Source organism: Euprymna scolopes, chromosome 28 (genome assembly GCF_053919585.1).
Source record: "Euprymna scolopes isolate OS-2025 chromosome 28, ASM5391958v1, whole genome shotgun sequence".
Lineage (NCBI taxonomy): Eukaryota > Metazoa > Mollusca > Cephalopoda > Sepiida > Sepiolidae > Euprymna > Euprymna scolopes.
In genome coordinates, this window is record NC_136509.1 from 52,744,872 (window position 1) to 52,768,421 (window position 23,550).

Consider the following 23,550-nt stretch of genomic DNA (forward strand, 5'->3'; position numbering starts at 1 on the left):
CGTATGTTTGTACGTAAAGGAAGGTGATTCAATATATAACACCAGGAGGAGTCGAAGTGAAATATTATACAAAATATATAAAAAGTGAGAATTGTTTGTGGCTGCATGATGTAAAATAGCAATAAACAACCATTTAAGATAAAAGTTAATTTGTATATCATGTTATCAGTTTGTGTAAAGAGAAATACATATCTAATTTATTGGTTTGAAAATGTACCATTTCTTTCCATTTTTAACTTAACACTTAAAAGATACTCTAGTTTCTAATATCATGATATGTGTTGTATAATAAATATCTATATATAGTTATTTCTTTACATGTTACACCAAGGAAAGTAACTCAACATATATTAAATTCAAGGTTTACTGGATTGTAGTGCAACCAGTTGTTTTGTATGGTTCTAAGTGCTAGCTATAGATGAAGAAATCATCCATCATCGTTATGATAATCAAACAAAATGAAGAAAAATCGTCTGTGCTGGTAGAAACATGCATTGTGTGCAAACAGTATTCAAGAGAGACACTTCAAGAAGAAAAAAACAATAGAACAGTTAAAACAAAGGTGGTTGAATGCCATATAAATCTCAGGACAGCTGAACTTCATTCTGACCATCTAAGCCTGACAGTGTATAAAGGAGAAATCTAGTTCTGACTTCTGTATGTGATGAATGCCAATGAAAATGCCTATTCAAATGAATGCAAACAGATGATTGAAGTAATGTTTGAAACGTCAAGCAAGACAGCACTGAAAATAAAAATAAATAAAAATTTATTCTAATTGATTTTATTATAAACATAGATAGGTTGGGAACCAAATTTGATTTTGTTTCAAAATGTTTACTAAACATAAGTTTGTGCAAGTAGAGTAAATTCTTAATTTATTTGTAGTAGCAAAATATATTTTGCTAATATATTTCTATCTTTAGATCGTTAACAACACACTATCAACTGCAACTACCTTGAAATATTACTATTGTTTGTAGACAAGAAGCAAACTTTATCCAAATTAAAATTTGTAGGAGAGTTAGGAAGCAATGAAAATATGATTTTATTTTTACAGCATGGGTACACCTCTATCTATATAATTATAAAACTCAAATGACCTTGTAATGGGTGTTGTAACCCAACATCCGGTTTACAACTTCCGGTTACGCATTAATCAACGCGACAATAAAACGCATTGTTTTAGTGTGTACATTTTCAGCGTTTCAACTGTTTCTTTTTTTTTTTGCGTTTAAATTATCTAAAACAATTGTAAATACTTTGTTTTTTTTTTGTTTTTTTTTTACATCATTCATTTCCGTATTACGTTTAAGTTATTTTAACGCAATTTTTTTACAAATAATTCTACTTTAATCCGTTGACAACCATAAGAGCATTTTATAACGGCGATTTACCCATTGCCATCATTTTTTTTTTTTTTTTTTTTAAATTTATTCTCCATTTTTTAATACACCTTTCTTAAAAAACATTCATACATTTTCTTCTACGCTACCAACATAAATAAATAAATATTAATTTATTTTTATTTCGGACTATTATTCTTATCTTTATTAGTTGTTGTTTTCATGACGTTTCGGCCAACTATTCCTCTGGCCTTCGTCAAGTGGTAACCGCGACGGATAGGAACTTCGAATCTCCTAACTGCAATCACTGCCATCCGTAGTTGTCATCTCACCACGTTTTGGCCAAGTAGACCTCTGGCCGGCTAGTTGGCCAAAACGTGGTGAGACGACAACAACTACGGTTGGCAGTGATTGCAGTTAGGAGATTCAAAGTTCCTATCCGTCGCGGTTACCACCTGACGAAGGTCAGAGGAATAGTTGGCCGAAACGTTGTGAAAACCCACAACCAATAAAGATGAAAACAACAACTAATAAAGATGAGAATAATAGTCCAAAATAAAAATAAATTAATATATATAATGCTCATCTCAAAAAAATGAATTCCAATTAAGGAATAATATATATATATAAATAAATAACCCCGAAAATGTTTTTTTAATTTGCATTACAAATAATCAATGCGACAATAAAATGTATTGTTTTACTGTGTACATTTTCAGCGTCCCAAATGTTTTTTTTTTTTTTCGTGTTTAAATTAAGATATCAAAATTTGAATTTAACTAAGTATTATGGTATCTGTTCAGTGCATATTTACCTATAAGTATAGCAAACCACTTAATTCAATGGCTGTAATTTTTTTTTCTTTCAAAAATAAGCAATTATAAACAGAACGACTCATAGAAATCTACATTCTTTTTTTATTTTAATATACTTCCATAGAAATGTTTCTGTTATGCCACAAAAAACTATTGTCTTTACGTCACAAGTGTTACGCTCATATACTAATTCCATAGCTAATATGACATACTGACCCAACGGGTCATGGTTAGTCTAATATAAATTGTGATTGGCTGACTTATTCAGATTCTTAAAATTGAGGATGTAGTAATCTTTTAATACATATATATATATATATATATATATATAATGAAATCGTAATTCCCTCCCCCAACTATCAACACTATACAAATACAAAGAGGTTATTTCTACCCAAATCTCTCCCACTCACGATTATAAGATCATACTGCAGTATTTTCAAGCAAGAATACACACATTTTGTCACTGTTTAATAATTATAATTTGCTCTCCTTGCCTCACTCTCTCAGCTATGAAATCCCCCATAGTTAGTAGCAAATCTCTCTCCCTCTTTAAATTTAGTCCTCCGACAAAACCCAAAATCACTGGGTCTTTTTTTCAGTCATACGTGTCACCAGTAAATTATTTGATTTATTAAATGTATTAATTTCATACATATTACGTTGGCTTAAAACTAGAAAATAGTAAATACTACCATTTCATTTTTAGTTTAGCAGAACAACGGAATTGCCATCAATCACCAGTTAGACAAACATCTTAACATTAGAACCAATTGTTTTTCAAATTTGTATTTCCAAACACAGAAAAAAAAAAAAAAAAAAAACACCTTTCTCAGGCTTTTGAATACGTTCCCCAAAACAAAAATTGTAGCTTTTCCAACTGATATTTTACTTTTTTTTTTTTCAATACAAAACAATCCTTCACATAAATCATTCAGCTTACACATCAGAAAACCAGATTCCAAATTATTACGCAAAAAAAGTTGACACATTTCCCTTAGACATTCACACATACTGAAGCCTAAAAAAGGATTCTACGATTCTACCAGACATTTTTAGTTTTTTAAATAAGCCAACCACTTTAATCTTGTTAATAGTTGAAAAAACTAAAAACTAAAATGAAAATTACTTTGTGACACTTCAAAATTTGAAAGAATTTTGAAAGCATTTAAACTGTTGAGTAGAAAGTTATTTGCGACTTTAAAAATTTCAATAAATCTTCATGCATTAAAGGATTGAAAGTTTTTTAAGTTTTAGAAGCTATTTATATCCAATTATTTTCTAAAAAAAGAAAGAAAAAAAAAAAATGAAACACTCACAGGTAACGCCAGGTAGGTGCAGTTAGTTCCCAATATTTTGAGAAAAATCTTTTTAACAGAGAGACGCTTTGACAATCTTTTTGTCATCATTTTTCTTTGCATTTATTGTTATTGGAGATTTGATCCCAAATGAGATATTAAGTCTTAACAGCCCAGTCATCTTATTTTTCAAAATGTGCATGAATAACAATTTCAAAACATATCTGTACTTCACATTTTTTGCATCAGCTTTGACAGAAAGTCGTTTTCTGATATTTTAACAAGCCATAACATTTTCATAATTCTATGTTTACCCAAGTCAAATATGCAATCTTTACATTGTTCCAACAAGACCACAAAAAAAATAAAATAAATAAAAAAAATAAAAAATACAGGCAAAATTCAAGTCTTCAACACTTATTTGATACCATGCGTTAGATCGGAACTTCCATTACAATAGATACAGAGAAAGAGATATTTTCATTTTATTCAATGTGTATTAGTAAAGCTTTCAAACATTTATTGTGTAACATTTTATAATGAAAGAAAAATGTTATGGAGTTGAGAAGAAACTCGTCAACAGAAGAAAAAAAAAACTAGAAATAACATTTTATGGTACTTTACAAAACAGGCTTTCTATGAAGATCATTTGTCTTAAATGCTGCATAATTGAATCATATTCATTGTAAAAAACAAAAAAAAATAGCTTCATTATTAACTATCTAACTACTTAGTATGTTTTGTAAAAAAGGGTTTGAAAATAAAACATTTTTTGAACTATTAAAATATTCAGGGGTTTGAAGACGTCTATTACTTTACTATATATTAATATAGTTGAACATTCTTTTTTTCAATTTCAATAACTAGACCCACAAGATCTGTTGGATTTGTTATTTGAATTACAAAATAAATTTTTTTCTGCTGTCATTCATATTCAAGTAAATATATACTTCTTTGATAACCATTTATATTGATCATCTCTCTCTTATTTACATCAGTCACCTCCTCTTGCTACTTCTTTAATTCACCTATTTATTCATTAAATTTGGGTCAGTTTGTCTTCATGAATTGTTTTTGGCTTTGATGACAGTCTCGGACCTTTGTCACGATCTCTAGACTTCGGTCTCTAAAGGCTGATGAACTTGTCCTTTAATTCCTTCTTTGTGTTGTAGAGGAATCATCTCATTTCACTGCATCCCACACAAAGTCAGAGGATTGCAGTCAAGCTGGGAGGCCAGATCTCAAGTGAAAGGTAACCAACAAAGTTATGACAGTCAAATCTAGGTCTTCTGGCTAATATGGGAAGGCGCTTGTAGCTACCTGATCAATCTAGAGCTTCACTACTTCATTCAAAACACAAATATAGGCATCAGTGTTCGATCTGAGGTCCTTGTAGAAGTGGTGTGACATAAGATTATCTTTACTGCTGATGAGACCAAAGACTATGGAATATTTGTCTGCATGACTAAGCACACCTTTAGATGTAACAATGAGCCACCTGCTCGTCTGGAAATTCATCTAGTCTTGGCAGAGATTTTTCTCATCACAGAAGAACCACAAAATGACCGATACTTGTGAGTGTTTTCATTTGTTGATCAGCTTTATGTGCATTTTTCTTGCATCGACTTTGACAGAAACTGTTCTTTGCATATATTGTATTGAACATAGCAATATCTTAATGTACCACTAGCTCAAGTTTATTTGGGTTTTTTTTTTAATGCATGGTATCAGATTGTCTATCATGCATTTTCTTTTTTTCTTCTTGATATTGCTTTTCAATTCCTTTCTGATCTTTTCTACCATCCTCTTGCTTATGCTGAGGAAATCTGAAATCTTACTGGTCCTGGCACAGATTCCAAGAGTTGTATTTAGTTCACAAATATAAAAGTTAAAAATAGAAATAGTCATCAATTTCATGAAGACAAGATTGACAGTGAAAGTAAAAAATATACATAAAATTAAGTTAAAAATTTCAAATATCTTTTGTACCATATACAGTAGCGTCCAAAACTAAGGGACAAAATTTTTACACATGTTAGAAATAACAACTGTGAAAAGCTGATATTTTGACAACTGGTAGTCGTTATCATCCATAATAACATACTAAAATTTGAATCATTTACAAAGGATAGACAAAGAATTATAACAATTATTAATTTCCAAAATAGGAACATCCAAAAGGGACAAAATTGAGAAAAACAATGTAAACAGCCAAAAGACAATAAAAATACATGTACAATCAATATTTAGTAAATGAGCCCTTGTTCTCAATGATAGCTGCACATCTTCGACTACAAGAATGAATCAGTTCTTGACAATCTTCAATACTAATTTTAGACCATTCGTCTTGAAGCTTCACCAACAAATCCTCCGCGTTAGTGGCATTTCTTTCCATAACTTTCACTCCTAAGATCTTCCGAAGATTTTCTATTGGATTTAAGTCGGGACTTTGTGGTAGCCAATCCATAATTTCAAAATCTTGCTCACTAAGGTAACTCATTACCACCTTTGCCTTGTGACATTATCTTGCATAAAGGTAGCTCTATCGAAACCTGAACTCTGTATGATTGGCACAACATGATCTTGAATAATGTTTTTATAGATCTGCGTGTTTACACGAGCTTGTAACTGGACAAGAGGTGTTGTACCTTGGCTAGAAAACGTTCCAAATACCATAACGCTTCCGCGCCCAAACTTGACAGTTTTCTTAGTACTTAATCTTTCACCAATATGTCTCTTTACATAGTTTTTTTCCCCATCATTTCCAAGTAAATTAAACTTGCTTTCATTATTGAAAAATATGTTTGCCCAATTTTCATATGTCCAAATTACATATGTGTTTGCAAACTCTAATCTCTTCTCATTCGTTGAACTAACAAGTAGTTTCTTCCCTGGGGTTCAATTAAAAAGCTCTATTTCTTGCAGTCGTCTAGAAACAGTCTGTCTTGACACATTAACACATGAGATACTATTCATAACCCTTTTAATTTCTGTGCAAGACTTAAAACAGTTCTTTAATGACATATGCTGCATTATTCAATCTTCTCTTGCCAAAGTTTTGCGGGGTCTGCCGGTTTTAAAAACACCAACTATTTTACCAGTATCATTGTAGGATTTAACAACCTTGCCCACAACGTTCTTGGAATGTTTCACTTTCCCTGAAATCTCTCTAATGGTGTGCTTTTTCTTGTGTAGCTCCACAATAGCTTGTCTCACAGAGAAATCAAGTTTTTGGCGTTTTGCTATGGTGCTGGCTGATGCAACATTTACAAATGACTAAGTAAGACTTATTGTTTAGAAGAAATCAAAAATTTTAATATAGCTTACTGTTTATATTGTTTTTCTCAATTTTGTCCCTTAGTTTTGGACGACCCTGTCTTGAAAATAAATAATTGTTATAATTCTTTGTTTATCCTTTGCAAGTAATTAAAATTTTAGTATGTTATTATGAACGATAACGACTGCCAATTGTCAAAATTTCAGCTTTTCACAATTGTTATTTCTAACAAATATTGGGGTTTTAAATTTTGTCCCTTAGTTTTGGACACTACTTTTTTATATAATTTTAAATTGATATCCCTAAATATGTCCCTATAAGAACTATTTTAACATGGCGTTCCATACATATAGTTTTTAAAATTTAGATACTACATGTCCCCTCCCCTAATTCCCAGCAATTATTATTGTGCTTTTGATTAGATGCTATGACCTCATAATTGGTACCAAAGGCTGACTAGCAAGATTAATTTGTTCAATTAAAGTTAATTTAATTATGAAAGTAATGAATTAGGATAAATTACTAAAAAATTACATTTGCATACAAGTCTAAAAACATAAATTTTTATTTTTTAAACATTACTTCCATAGACGAAATAGGGGTGAGAGCAACAAATCAAAATGAAAAAATGAGACCTGTAATATTGTGAGTCATTTATTTTAAATTATTAAAAGCTAACTAAAACATATTTTTTCTATTTTTGAAGTAGAAACAAAAAAATTTCTAATGGAAAATTATCCCCCCCTCCCCCGCAAAAAAAACTAATCATTTTAAATGTACCTTGAAAGAAAAAGCATTCCTTTTCATCCAATGAGTGTGTGTACATATAATTTATTTATTTAAAAAAAAATTTTTTTTTTTTTTTTTTGCTGCTTTATTTGTAGACAGCATGGAAGTTTTGGCTAAAGGTTAAAGAGCAAAAAGTGAATTTCAAAACAAAGTTCAAGGATATTTAGGGCTATCGTCATAAGAGGAGGTCACCAGAAGGGAGAGAAGGGGGTATTTTGTTTGATCATTTCTACTGCCTACCCTATTTCCCAACCTTATCAAACTGTATATCCCAATCTGATCCTGGACTCCATCCAGTGGTAAAAACCCAATTCAGGAGATTTTTCTGCCACTACTCTCAAGTCTATTCAGATTGGTAGTAAGTGAGAGTACTATCTGTAAAATAAAATTATTTACAGAATGTTTTTAGATATATCTACAAAACAAATTAACCAATAAATATTAGCAATTCAGAACTTTATGATTACTAAATTTGGTATAAAAACAAAATCAAATCAAAAGAAATTTACATGAAATGAATAAACATTTGAAGATATTAAGAATAATAATATTAAGAACTTAAAGTATAAGGGTTATTACCAAAATGACTGGATTTGGCATTAAATAACCAGAGAAGTATTGATATGCCATAAAACCAACTCACCAAAATCACTGCAGGTTTTAATTACATCAATATCTGTTTGCTTCAAATAGGTGTCACAAACTAGCCTAGAGTTTAGTGTGCAAAAATGAGAAATATATTGAAATTTTTTTCAATTTCAACTTGTGATAACTCTTATCTGGAGTTATTTTAATAAAATTTGGAAATTAACAAAATTGTATTATTTCTTTTTGTGAATGAACAATTCTTTCCATTGTGGCTTTTTCCAGATTAAGTTGGGTTACTATTTTTCAGTAATGGGCGATTTATTTTTTAATGCCGGTAGTTTGCAATTTAAGGTGTACAATATTGTGCCTATACACATAAAAAAAAAACATCTTAAAGAAAACGGACCACTTTTCACTATGGTCAGTTTTTTATAAAAAAGATTAATTTGTAAACAATGAAATTTTTACCTCATTATCAAATATTCAAGGTGTTAGGTGTTGAAATGTACCTTATACGAACAGTTAAAGTTGCGCTTCTGTATCACTTTTTGATGTCTTTCAAAAGGCAATGGGAATTTGCTCAACGTTTTGCTTCAATTATGATTATATTTCATTTACCATAAAATGACGTTTTTTATAATTTTGTTCTTTTATATAAGAGCAAAAGAAACTTTTGAGATTCAGTTAAATTGATATCTATTAGTAATACAGATGTGGTTTTAATAGCAAATCCCTAGAACTTTGTGGTCATGACCCTGATATTCTATACTAAAGTGCAACTGAGACTCAAGTTTTATTATAAAAACTTCTTGCCACCCATTTTAAAGAGAAAATTATTTGTTGTTTAAAATCTATCTAAACATTTTTCTGTGATAGTGTTATTCCTAAAAATCTGATAAAATTTAATTTTTTTTTATTAGTAACTAGTTGTACATGTTAATGTCATAAATCACTTCCTTTGAATTATACCAGTGGAGACTAAGGCAGGTTTTCTAACTGCTCAAGGTGTATTCTAAGTGGACCAGTGAATGTCACTAGAAGATGTAGAAAACTTAACATTTGGTAGCAAAATGTAGTTCCAAATGTTTTTCATATTTTCCAGTCATTCACTTGTCCACTTCACATGTTGAGCAGTCAGCAAAGCTGCCTTAAGTAGTTTCCACTTCTTTATATAATCATTCAAGCTAAGTAATTCACCTATCAGTAACAATCAATTATGTAATACATTAACTACATAGCATTACCCAGGATGCAATGATATTTTATTTTTTATGTTTGCACATTTTTTTTTTTAACTTGAAGGTGAGCAACTATCATATTCTTCAATTCAAAATCAGTTATCCCCATTTGCTGATTTAATCCCTAAGTGATTTTTAAAAACAGTATATTTATATTAGTAGTTGTCTGAACAGAATTTTTTTAATTATTTTTTTTTTTAATTCTGCAAAGAATTCTAATAAGATTTTAGAAATATGTAAACCAGATTAAAGACCTCTTCTCATCAGACAAAATTCAAGAATTAATCATACAGGAATAAATAAGTTGAAAAAAATTGAAATGACAACTCAAACATTTTAATAGACAATCTTTTTTATGGTTTTTATGGATAACAGCTCTCAGTAACTATAATAGTTTTAAAATGATATGCAACCTTGTTATTGTGTAAAAAAAAAATATTTCAAGTTTTAATGAAAATAAGATCTTTGTTTTATTTATTTAAAATTTTCATTTAAAAAAAAAAAAAAAAGTTTGTAAATGACTTCCATTTTGAATATATATATATATATATAAGGCATAGTAATATTTTGCAAAAATAAAAAATAAAAACTTAAAAGGAGAATACAGCCTCTTTAAACAAGATAAAAAACTGACTTGTTTCTTTCACCAATGTTCGAATGGTACAAGTAGTTTTTGGTTATGGTTAAATTTTACTGTGGTGTTAATGGAATAACTTGAAGTCATTTGTGTTGGTTTAGTTTGCAGTGTATCAACCCTCATCTGTGGCAGGTGCACAATGCCCAGCAAATTGAACATGTCAACACAGATGAACTTATTTCATCATTTGTACTGTGAAAGCACCTATCATCTCACAATCGATCATGAAAGTTAACTTTCCCAGATAAGATAATACGAGAGACATTCATCTCCAAGGAAGATCTTTTGGGTGCTATGACAGATAGGGAATACTGGAAGGATGTAGCAAGTTTTATCTCAGCTGAGGCCGCAGGATGATGATGCATCAACCCTTTTGTAATAATTTCATGTTAAATCTTTTAGATAAAAGTTTTTATGCTCCACATATGGCTTGTTGAGCCATTAGCTGAGAGGGAGGGGGTTCTTAACAGTCTAAGCTATTGTTGTTTCTTGTGGATTGAATTATGTTTTTGGTCCTGTGCAGTTATAAGTTCACCTCCCCAGACTGCCCTTTGGGAACAAGTTAGTTTATTATTAGTTGCCTAAAGTGCTCCTACTAGAGAATGCCGACATGGCTGCCCAGGCATTTTTGCATGAGTACTCTTTCTCTAGGAAACTGGCTTTTCAAATACCACTTTCCAATCCTTGTGTCACATCATCCAGCCAAGAAAGGGAAAGAAATTTTCTTAATATCCTCAGATATTTATTGAGGAATTTGTTTTCCACATAAAGTCTGCAAATATATTCTATTTAACTGATATATCATACCCTGATGGGTACTATCACTCCTTCCGGTCAGAATGGACCTGGAAGTGATAGTAACTAAGGAGCGACTGCACACCCTGCAGACTGCTGTTTCAGGTCATACGCAAGACATCATTCAGACGGTAAGAAAGTTTGAAAATCTTAAATTTTTTAAGAACTACTCATTTCTACAAATACTTGAAATATTACTTTGGTATGCATAATATCAAATTAAAATCATATTTGCTGTAGTTACTGAGAAGCACTTTTTAAAAATCAAGACATTAAGCAAACAAGCAATGATAAAGAAAGTTAATGTTTTGCTTTACATTCAAAAGAAACTATAAAAAGAAAAATTGTGAACAATAGTTTTAGTACAAGTGCACATGCAATGAAAATAAAAGATCAAGCAAAAGCAATCTATAGAGGAAGAACCCATTTTAATTGAAATTTAAAAAAAAAAACACCATAGCCAATTATATTGTTTTTAGAAGATCAATTCAAATTAATATAATTTAACTTCAAAAGGTGTAAAATATTTCACTAATTTGTATTTATATTGCTATATCTTGGTTGCTATAGTCACAAACTTGGAAACTTGTATGAAATTGCAAACTATTTAATACATAAGAGTAGATAGCTTTCATTTAGTCAGTCATGACTGGATAGAAGCATTAATTTCTTATTCTTAGAAAAGATTGAACCAGCAACCTTCAAAAGACTATTACTTAAAACCAACACTTGTAATCTTTAAGTCCATCTAGACAATTCAAGTTTGAATTTTTGGGTAACTTAAACCTAATCTTCTCAACATGTATTATTACATATAGAATTACTACATGTTTATTTTTACTGTTACTCATATTGCAATTTTACTTATTCTAATCTATAATTAATAGTTCCCATTGTAAACCAACACAGTAGAACCTCAGGATGTGGCATTAAAAATTAGTAACAAAATACAGTGCAGCATATAATACACATGTATATAATAAAATAAATAACACCATAAGGCGGGGCAAATACTGTAACCAGAGGCTGGAAAAACATTGTATTCCACATCATAACCTGAAAAAACCGTAACCTAGGGTCACCGTATACCGGGTTCTACAGTATATGCTGCTACTTTGAGACATCTTACTCTTATCATTCTCCTGCCTATAATTTTTACTTAGAAAAGTTATCAGAGTAAAAATTATTAATCCCTATCAAAAAAAAATTCTGAAATATATTTCATTATATGCAACTTTTAAGAGAAACGTTTCCCTTGTTTATCAAAAGAAAAGCCATAATCATTTTGGTTTAATTTTCCTCATGAAATATGAAAATGATTTGATATAAAAACTGAAAGAGGTCCAAGAAATTGGTTAGAAATTTTTATCAAGTAGGGGGAAAAGCGAGAGAAAAAAAAAGGGGGGGGGTAAGGTATACTGCAGCATCCATGTAAAATAGTACACTTGAGGTTGTGCTCATGTGTATAATTTAGTGCTGGTTCCTAATCAGGGATATGATGCCCCCACCCCTTGGGATTTTGAGATCTTTTTGGAAAATGCCACCAAAAAGTAACCACAGAATTTTTATAGATAAGCACTTGAGGACATATTTTTATGCCTAAAATATAGTCAAACGCTAAAATCCTTTCCTTCTTTCTTTTGATGTTAATTGGAATTTTAAGAAACATCATAGATCTAGCGGGGTGGGTGGGTAATTGATCACATGATAATGTCTATATAAGTAGCTGGACGTAAGAGAAGGCAGAGAAGCTAGTTTGCCACCAAGTAAGTGTGGTTGTAGTTTTTGTTAAGATCTGTTGGAGTTGGTGAATTCCTACCAAAATGGAAAGATTACTTTTTAACTCTTTACTAACAAATTCGACCGATCCATTGTCAACGTTATAAAATTCACTATGAATTGTGCCAAAAATGTCAACAGAAATGATAGAAGTTGTTAACATAGCGTTATCTCTTCAAATGGATGAAAGACATTTTATTTCAGCTGAATGTATTAATAGGGAGGTGCACCGAAATCGAATACCTATCGGTTCCAGCACTGGATGTACAAACAATATATACTTCACGAGATTTCACATGACACCACAATGACCATCACCGGATAACATTTGAAATAGTCACAATTGACCAGCTATGTCACAACCCTACACAATTTTCTGAAATCTAGATCTTTTGGGTTTTTTTTTTTTTTTTTTTTAGATTATTTTTACAAAATTTCTTTTTAATTTGAACAGTGTTTATCAGAACAAATTTGTAATAGTAAAAATTTCTTTGATTTCCCATGATTTTGTGATTTTTTCAATACAGTTCAATATAATTTTTAAAAATGTTATATAGCAGAAAGAACCATCTTTGTAAGTAGGAAAAATAACATTTTTTTGTAAATCTTGTAATCTTCAGCAACTAAAAAAAAATTTGTTTTAATCTCCAAAATCAAGATTTAAGGGATACAATGGCAGTGATTAAAAAAAAAATTCTTTACAAGCAGACTACCATAGAAGAAAATGTCTTTTTACTAAACGTTTTAATTTTTGGTATAGGTATTCCAATTGCCATAAACTCTCATAATCTTGATATTTATAAGTTATAGTTTCTGTGTTTATAAACAAATACCTCCTAGAGTTTTGAAAATAAAAACACTCATTACCACACACACACACACATATATATATATACACACACACATATATATATTTGTTATTGTGGTAAAATATTTTTTAATTATAGTTCACTCTTTGTCTATACCAATCCTTTTTGTTTAGAAGCTCAATGTATGTTAAGTACAACAAAACATATATAAAAGAATAACAGTTACATTCCAAGATCCAAATACTTTTCATGCAAAACAGCTCCAGCATGTTAAAATTTTAATGTTTCACAGATCCATTTCGTTATGCAGAAACAAACGGTTATTATGCCAAATAATCTTCTTGCAACATATTGTCATGCATTTCTTTCTAAGCAAAGAATTTCTAATTTTTTCTGAAAAGTATATGCACTAAAAGTGCCAGGATTCATATAATAACCGTTTGTTTCTGCATAACGAAACGGATCTGTATCAAAATTTTAACATGCTGGAGCTGTTTTGCATGGAAAATAAATATTATGATCTTGGAATGTAACTGTACAGTTATTCTTTACATATATTATAGTGATCGGACGATTCCAATATTTTTTGATTCTGATACAATTACTAATTCCGATTTTTTATGAATCTCTTCATATTTAACTATAAAATGGTTATTTAAAATGGATAAGGCATTAACAATTAAGGATAGACCACTAAGGTTTTAATTTCAATCAGATTTGAAGGATATAATCTATCATTATTCAGCTAATATTTGGTGAAAAAGAAAAGGGGAGGGGATCTGAGATTCAAAAGAAAATAGGACACATTTGGACAACTATATATATATATATATATATATATATATATATATATATATATATTATTCATTCTGAAACTACATTATATATATATATATATATATTATTCATTCTGAAACTGCATTATCCAAAGTACTTGGATAAGTACATTTCATTTTGATCAATGATAGACAATACTACTATAGAGTTTCTATTCACACTTGATATCTATAAAAAAGTTATTTCCATTTATCTTATTTGTAACATAAAAAATATAGAAATTCTTTGATACTTAAGGCTCCAAGCAAGACACAAGTTGGGATTGATTTCCAAAAAAAAAAAAAAAAGCCGGTTATGCCCTGAAGGGATTAAAGATTTACCTACAAATATCACTTTACTTACACCCTCACCAACTCAACCAATGCCGAGTACATCCTTGTGCACCACTCCAAAACTTTATTATAAAATGTAAAATAAATTTTTAATGTTACATAAGATTATGGGCTGTATGCAAAAAGATACAAGGTTTCTCATTCAATCCCAGATAATAGCAAGTGTTCTGGCTAGTTTAGTTAAAAAAAAGGTTTTAATATTTTAATTTTTTTTTTAATTACATGATAGTATTATGGGTTTTCTGGCAGGTTGTGTTCATAATCAATTATTTTGATATAACTTAATTTACATTGTCTCATTTGTTTTTTTTTTTTCATTTCCTCATTTTCAAAATATGAAATTTTTTTTATTACTTTCTCTCAACAGCTTTAAACATCAAGAGTAAACACTTTTTGGTTTGATTATTTTATTTTATGGCATATGAACTTATTTGTAGTCATCTAATTTTATTAAAAGTTTTTTCTGTTCAAAGTTGTTAACTGCAAATATTTATTAATCAGGTTTTGTTTGTTTTTATAGATTTAATTCATCTTGTAAGCATAGATTTTGTAAATGATCTCATCGGAACATTGGTTCTTATTAGATCATCAAAGTTAAGAGATATTGAACCGTATCACGACTAAATCAGTGATCATGCTGTCATGTGGGAAGACAACAATATGCTGTTTGCACAAACTAATGTTGTCAAATGAATTACGGACTGACGACCACAAATGAAGGTTATTTATATGATGCCATATTTCTCAACATACATGTAAAGAAAAACCTGATATTTTCAGGTACTACTACTGTATCAGAGCAGACCTGAAAGTAATAGTAACTAAGTAATGATTGCACACTCCCCAAAGCTCTCAAATTGAGGTCTCATTATTGAATGTAGTAACTTAAGACCATATGCAAGAAAGACCAAACTTATTTTGTGCTACTCTAGTCCAATAAATAAGCTTAATGTCTTTGCTTAAGGACTATCAATTGGAGTAACTCCGAGGTAGAAAAAGAAATGTACCAAAAAGGCGTTTAATATTAACAGCTCCATAAATGACAAAAAAGATTGGCATGGTTTGGACACATTTCCTAGCTACCAGACTCAAACTGTGTAAAGAAATCATATAAAGATTTCATTAAAGAAAGATCAAGATGACCACCAAAGAGATGGGTTGACCCAATAAGGGTTGAGACTGGCATGTCACACCTGATAGCTGAAACACTGGTCTAAGATTGTGATGTGGTGTAATTTTGTCAAGCATGTGGTGACGCTCTCTGAAGTATGCAAATAAATCTAAAAAAGCAGTAAAGAACATGACTAGAAACTCATAGTGCTATCATGTGTTAAAATTTAAAATTAAATTATAACTACTTGTTTGTTAGCAAAATGCACTGATATTCAAAGAGTTTATGATTATTGGAGCATCCACGCAAGAAATTGGGATTTAAAAAAAATAAAATAATAAAATAAACGTGGCTCTGTCATGGCGGGGTTATTGTAAAGAAGCACCTCGAAATGCAAAAAAAAAAAAAAAAAAAAAAAAAAAAAAAAAAAATTTAAATAAAATGAAAAACCCAAACAAAACAATCAAAGGGGCAAAAGGGGATAAGAAATGTGAACTACGCAATCTTTATAGAAATTCTCCAAGCAATGAACGTGCGCTGCCCCCCCACCCGGAGGGGGGGGAGATGGTGGGTAGTGATGATACCTACCTCGCTGTTGAAGGTTAACATTCATTGCTACTGAACGAAGGACAGAGCTGGCGGAATTGAGCAGAGTCGAATCATGGGCGGAAGGAGGAGGAGGGTGTGGAGAAGGAGACTGCTCAGGTAAACCTGTAGTCTTGTTGTTCCCAGCTGTAAGCAGTGAAAAGAGGAGCAATGTGAGAATTAGTGCTACTCGGGGCCACCAGTAACGTATAGATGGGACAGGGCAAGGGACGGGGGAGACGCAACAAGGAGCATAAGAGCTCCTTAATTGTCAACAGGAGTGAAGCCCACATCAGGAGGGTTTTTTGTCCCCTCCTCCCATCCTTATTAAATTTAATTCAGGAAGAAAGCACCATTGGAAAAATAAGATAATTTTGTAGTGGAAATATAAAAACATTAAAATTTTATATATTATATAAGAAAAATTACCAAAGCTGACCTGTAAACAATCAAATTGAAGTGTCAGCTCTTGTATCGCAAATCAGGACTTATGTTTTGGCCAATTGTATAAACTTTTTTTTTTTTTCAATAATCCTGAAGATTCATTTGTCTGTAAAATTCAAACTTTGATTATATAGCTCCTATAATGTAACTGCCATAGAAACTTGACAATAAAATCACTTTGCTGTATACAAATTTTTTAAGCCTTGTCAGACCAAAATCAATATAATTGGTCGTATCAAGAGTAAATGCACAGTAAAAAGGTAGAAAAGAATACGGTATCGGTTGAGTAAAAAAAAAAATTCAAAAAGCAAACGCAGGTAGACCAATTTTCTGCCATCACAGAATTATAAATTTGAACCCGAATTTGCTTGTTTGTTAGATTTGATTTTTTTAAATAAAAAAATTCCTTTTTACTTGACCTATCTATGATGGCTGAATGTGACACAGGGTCAAGGAGTAACTCTTACTAAATGTTATAAAGGCACTAATAAACGCAAGCAACATAAAATTGTTTCATCTTGTGAGGATTTGCATTCATTAAAACCTAATATTTGTTCTTATTTTTATTTTTAAAAACATTAAAAAACTTAATTATGAAGAAAAAACTAGTAATTGTCTGTATTTTTGAGATGAGGTGTTTTCATTTATTGAGATTGTTGGACTGACTTCCTCATCTTGGTTGTTATAATCACAACGTTTCGTCCGTTTTGCCCTCCGGCCTTCATCAGGTGTTTTGTATCGAACTGGGGAACCATTTGTTAGGAGTCTATTATTATTATTAGGGGGGTACCGTGTTCGGACTCCCGCTAGGCTCTGGAACATAGTTGTTGTTACTTTTCACTGCCTTCGTTCAGGATTGAACTCAGCACCTTTGGGTAACTAAACTTTGATACAATGTCTAGGACCACTCGGCCATATGTCACTAGTGACATATGGCCGAGTGGTCCTAGACGTTGTGACTATAACAACCAAGATGAGGAAGTCAGTCGGACAATTTCAATAAATAGAAGAAAAAAACTATTTGATTTTGTCAGAAATATAGTGACTTAGCTATTTTTAAATATAGTTGCAACACATTTTCTGAACGCCCTTGGTTTCTGAGTCTTGTTGGATTAACCATTCTGACAAACCATTAAATTTCACCATAATAGTAATTAATCAACACTGATCCACTAATTATACACTATGATAGCTACAAACGTAATCAAGCATTAAATGTAAGTTTTTATGTTTAACAGCACAGCTATCTTTTGAATTTGTCTATGAAGTCATAACCAGTATTAAATTCAAGTAAAATAAAATAACCTCAAAATAAAAGGAGACTACCACCAGCAGGTGCAGTAAAAAATAAATTGATGGAGTGCGATATACAGAGATATCTGTTGGCCACACAGTAAATTAGTCTGGTGGTAACAGAATTATTAAGTTTCTCTCATAATTAAAAGAGGTGCTAGGCCATAAAGTTGGTGGAAATCCATGTTGCGCCTGCATTAGCATTTTCTAAGAAATTAACAAACCAGATGGAGTTGTTGCCCAGAAACTATTGCTAAAACCGAAATAGGAGGATAGACAAATACTGTTAATGTAGAAATTAGGTACAGGAAATGAATGTACATTTAAGCTAATGAACTGTCTAAAAACTTTTATAACATCAACTATTTAATATACTTTTTAGGTTATATTTTAAATCAGTGCATTAATAAAACTATCAGACAAGATCTTATAGATTTATTAAAATAAAATAAGGGAAAAAATTTTGCCTATTAAAAAATATGTAAGCATCACTGTTTTGAATAATACATAATTTATCATTTAACAATGTATGAAATATTTGATTCATATGTAAAAATTCATGAAAATCTTTCATCCACCAAATCATAAATTTACCATTTTCAAAAGGGAATACCAGTTCCAATAAGTTTCCATTACCCATCCAGATTGATGGATTCGAAGATAGGGAGGAAGCTGTTAACCTCTAATGCTCATTGAATAATGTCATTTGTGAATTGATATCTGCTCAACACTCAAGTGACAAGATCAGGTAAAGGCCAAATCCATAACGATATTTATGTTGTTGGCAAAATTAAAGAGAGTGAAAGTCATCATTTAGGAATGTCCCTGATGTTGAAAAAGGAAACATGGATCCAAGCATTATAATTTAGTTTGTCAGCAGAAGATAAACAAGAATGAGGATATTGGCTACCAGCAGCAGATAGTGCAGCCAGAGAAGCAGAAGAGATATCATCTGATTCATTCTATCTTTCAGAGAACAAGATTGTGTATCCTGACTGTAACTGCTCAACAGCTACATCCCCGATTCCACATTTAATTCATGTAAAGTTGCTAGAAAACTCATAGCTCTAGATTTTACAAGCAGTTGACTAATCAACTTGTGACATTGAAAAAAGTATTGTAAATATTTTCAAATCAAAATTTATTTTAGGAGTCATATTCTTAGAAGATCCTAAATTCTATATGCTAACCTGCTTTTGCAAGGTGGAAAAAAAACAAAAAAAAAAACAAAGAATGTCCTAAGTTGAATCTGGACTAAATTTTTTACCCCATTGGAGAGATGTTTGAATTTGTTATTGAGTAAACAATCTTCAGTGATATTTAAAATGAAATTATGAGTAACATTGAAGATAAAAATGTTATGATTAAACTTGAAAACAAAGAAGGTTGTATTATTTGGCTTTTTCAGACTACTATTCTCATTTTGAGAGATTTTTTTAATGTTTTGGCCAATGTAATCACTAGCCTTCTTCAGGTGTATCCTGTCCAACTTGGGAATCTTTTTGTTGAATTTGGGAATTTGCACAAAATTTCTAACAGAACCCTTAATCCACAGGGATAGCATGCTCTTATTCCATCAGCCATGATCAAATAGAAGTCTTGAATTATTCACAATTGTATGTATTACACACACTGAGATTGAACTTTCAGCTGCTAAGAGATTTTCACTCGGAATTAAATTTTACCTAGTACACTATTATTTATGCCACAGGTTTTTGCATGGATTAAATAAAGAGTTTCATTTGAAATTCCACGCAGATTCTTGAGTTCGACAAGATACACTTGAAGAAAGTCGGAGGTTATATTGACTGAAAACTTGTGCGAATAACAAAGATAGGGACAGTAGTCTGAATAAATCAAATGATACAAATTATCATTCCTTATCCCAAAAATTCAGAAACAAATTTTATTTTTTGTTTTAAATTTTTCTTATCAGTTTGTTCAAACTGGGGATGAAGCATCCTACCAGATGCCAAACATTCACCTATTAACTCAGATATTCAACTAAGAGATCTTTTTAAGATTCTGACCGTCCCTTTATGAGCAGTTGTTTGAATATCTTGCACTTGGTTCACCAGGTATATTTGCTAGGTAAACTTTGAAATTCTTTTTCATGAATCCAGTTGCTCCTATAATAACCAGAATAATAGATATCTTCTTAAAATTCCAGTTGCTTTTCATGTCATACATAAGACCTTGGTATTCTGTTATCTTTTTTCCATTTCAGCTTGTGTTTAACTCAATATCGTTAGGGACATTAACTTCTAAGGTTATTTCTTTCTCATTGTGGACACTACTGTTCATGTCTCTTGTTAACCAATATACATTGGGAAAATCTGAGGGAATTGAAAATTCTTATGAATGTTGTAACGGTTTGAAGACACAGAAGAGAGACATCACCAAAACATATTGGAAATTGTTTGGCATACATTTAATTCACACCATCTCCAAGTTAAATAAAAATAAATAAAAAAATTGTTTTCACTAAAAATTGAAATATTATCTTTCTACACAATAAAAAGTCTGCATAAGTCATAATCATATTTAATGTGGTTAAATATTAGCCCCGTTTACAAAGTCTTGTCCAAAATATGAACGGGAAAATTTTAAGTAAAATTCATTAGAAAAATATGTTTTTACATGCATATAGATTTGTATAACAGAATCATATTTACTGTAATTACCAAGGATTATCTCAGGATAAACTAGATTTTTATTTTTATAAAATCATCAGTTGGTCACCATGCACCAGTTTTAGAGATAAAAAGAGGACTTAAAATTGTTTTTAATTTCTATTTTGTCAATCATTGCTCAGTTGTGCAGATCATGAATTGAAGAAAATTGCAATTAACTAGTAACTTAATTTTTTTTTTTTTTTTTTTTTTTTTTTTAAATTTATTTTTCTGTCTGAGATTCCAGAATGAAGGGTGTCTGATGCAATTTAATGTTTTATGTTGATAGGTGTCAACATCTGCTCCAAGATCCTTTGAATCTGAGACAAGTAGGTCTAACGGATACTGGGCAAGTAGAGGCTGCCACTGCATTAATTTGCAGGGGCATCTCCAAAATCTCAGAACTGGAAACACTAAGATTAAGCAAGCAGCAAAAAGGAACTGAAGATGATCGCAAAGGAAAAGACAAAGAAGAAAGGCTGAATTCAGTTGTGGAAGCTTTCACCACTCATTCAGCAGCAAAAATACAATCATCACCATGAGAGATGTCTTTATGTAGACAAAAGAACATTTTATTTTAAAAAAACTGTTTAAAATATTACATGTTCAATCACTATTTATATAATTTTTAATATACACCCCCCAAAAACAAATTTCAGTCTTTGCGTAGCATTACTAACTGTGAACAAGTTAAAAGCAAAAAATTCAGAGCAATTATGGAAGCAAAGAGACTCAAGTGGGACATTCCAATTGACACCAGTTGACTGTCAACGCAAGTGTCATTTGTAAAAAAAACATACACAACCCAAATTGTTTATTTTATTTGTTAATTTTTAATATAGGGAAAGATTTAATGAAAAGTCCAGGATTAGGAGAATATTATGTAGGGTGCATTTTTCTTGGGGAGGGGCTTTTTTTAAATAAAACTTTAATAAACGAATGTAGAGATGGTGTCTATCAAGACAGTTTTCATTTTAAAATGAGTTCATTCTCTATGATTATTAAATTTGTTTTATTTTAAGCAGTTAAGCAAAACTAATATATATTGCTTTTTTTAATGCATGTTGCATTTATTTGTTCTTTTATAAAACTTAAACAAACGCAGACATCGTGTGTATCTTGGTAAATTGTTTTTGAGTTTTTTCTCTATAATTGTGATTTAATTCAAATTTATAAAATACATTTTTAATTAAAAAATAAAAATACACAAAATTTTGGCCTCCCAAGAAAAAGACACTCTAGATTGATACAAAAAATTAATTACCTCAGTCTAGAAAGAGTTTTTTTAAATATTTTTTTTAAAATGTAGGGTGTATTTTATAATAACCAAGGAGAGGACCGATGAAGTATAGTATCAGAACAAATACTACACTTTGCTCTTAGCCAATAGGTTAAATGCAATTTTGAAAAAATATTTTCTGTATTTTGTGTATATAATTCATTATTTAAATATTTTTTGAAAACATTAACTTTGTTAGGTATTAGCCGGGCAACGCTGGGTAGAAAGCATTTATTTAGTTATCTGTTTATCTATCCGTCTATCTAATTGTCTAACGGGGTAAACACCCGAGAATGAATCATGGAAAATAAGTTGAGTGAGCATGCAGGTGCAGAAGGGGTCAAAGGGTCATGTCGTGACATGTATCAATCTCTAACCGATCATTTGCACCGGAAGTATCTGCATGAGGACCGGACAGGACGTGTCAGATGTTCCAGTTTGAATGAGCCGAGTTAAATTTAGTTGAGTTAAGTCCGAGAAGCCGAGGAAGGAAGATGGATTAAACAGGTCTCCCCATAAGGGAACGACGGTCTCCAAATGGATGCAAAGAAACGCCACAAGTCAAATTATTGATTTCACTCCATGCTGTGGAAGACAAGATGTCTGGAAGTGAAATAAACCAATATATAACAACGTACATCGTTTTGTGCTAGTTAGAGCAGAACCCAGCTCCCCTTGATGTTAGCAAATCCCCCAGGCAGTGGCCAAAAGACAGACGTGACCAGCAGCAGACAGGTATGTCGTTATAAATGTAATGTGTATTATGTTTTACACACAGACACACGCACGACTATTAGAGAAGTCAGGAGCCGTTAAGTAAATAGATATTAAGAGATCTGAGGACAATAGTCAGTTAGATAACAGTCAGATAAGAAAATATATAAAAATGATTCAGTGAGAACAAAATATACAATTTTAGTAACAAAAATATTTAAAAAATTTTCATATAAATTTTAATTTAATCTTATGAAACAAGCGATGAGTGAAAAGCACAAGTGAGATTTTCAAACTATGCCATAAACCATTCACCTTATTTTGTGAATCCTAGAAATCAAGTCCAAATGCAGACAAATTGGAATCTCCATGAACGGTTTATTAAATCAATGCTCGGTTATAGAAGATCTCAGATGTCTATCTAAAGGAACTTCTTTGGCATGACAGACATTCAGAAAATATCTTTTTCAAATTGTATGACACTATCTCCAAAATATTCATTTAAATGTAGTTTGTTTAAATATGTTATGTCCGTTACATTATATAGTGTCTAACTTTGGGCTTGTGGAGAAGCAAACAAATAGATTTTTTTTTTAAATAAAAATTATGAAAGTATTTGTAAATAAATTTATGTATTTGTTAAATTTTCTTTCGTTTGTACTTGTTGCTTACAGAAAAAAAAAAGAAAAAGTTTCTAATCTGATCTCTAATGTTTCATGTTAAAAAAAATAAATAAATATACATATATATTCTCTTCATTTTTCTTTAAATTAATCTTTCCTTATATTAAAAAATCAACAAATCAGGTTGTGTATGCTTGTTTACAAATGAGGTATGTTGGCAATTAACTAGAGTCGCTTGAAATGCGTCTCACTTGAATCTCTTGGTTTCTGAAGTTCTTATTCCATAATT

General features: G+C 30.8%; 1 protein-coding gene across 3 annotated transcripts in view; it reads right to left on the reverse strand.

The window, feature by feature from the left end:
* LOC145249620 (uncharacterized) overlaps positions 1-23,550 on the reverse strand; it is a 171,078-nt gene that overhangs the window by 85,016 nt on the left and 62,512 nt on the right. For 2 of the 3 annotated variants that reach the window (XM_080111349.1, XM_080111350.1), the window contains exon 3: positions 16,240-16,383. The exons of the other annotated variant lie outside the window; for it this stretch is intronic. In XM_080111349.1, coding sequence (XP_079967475.1) covers positions 16,240-16,383 — 144 coding nt within the window. The remainder of the gene's footprint in view (positions 1-16,239; positions 16,384-23,550) is intronic. 3 annotated transcript variants of the gene reach the window in all.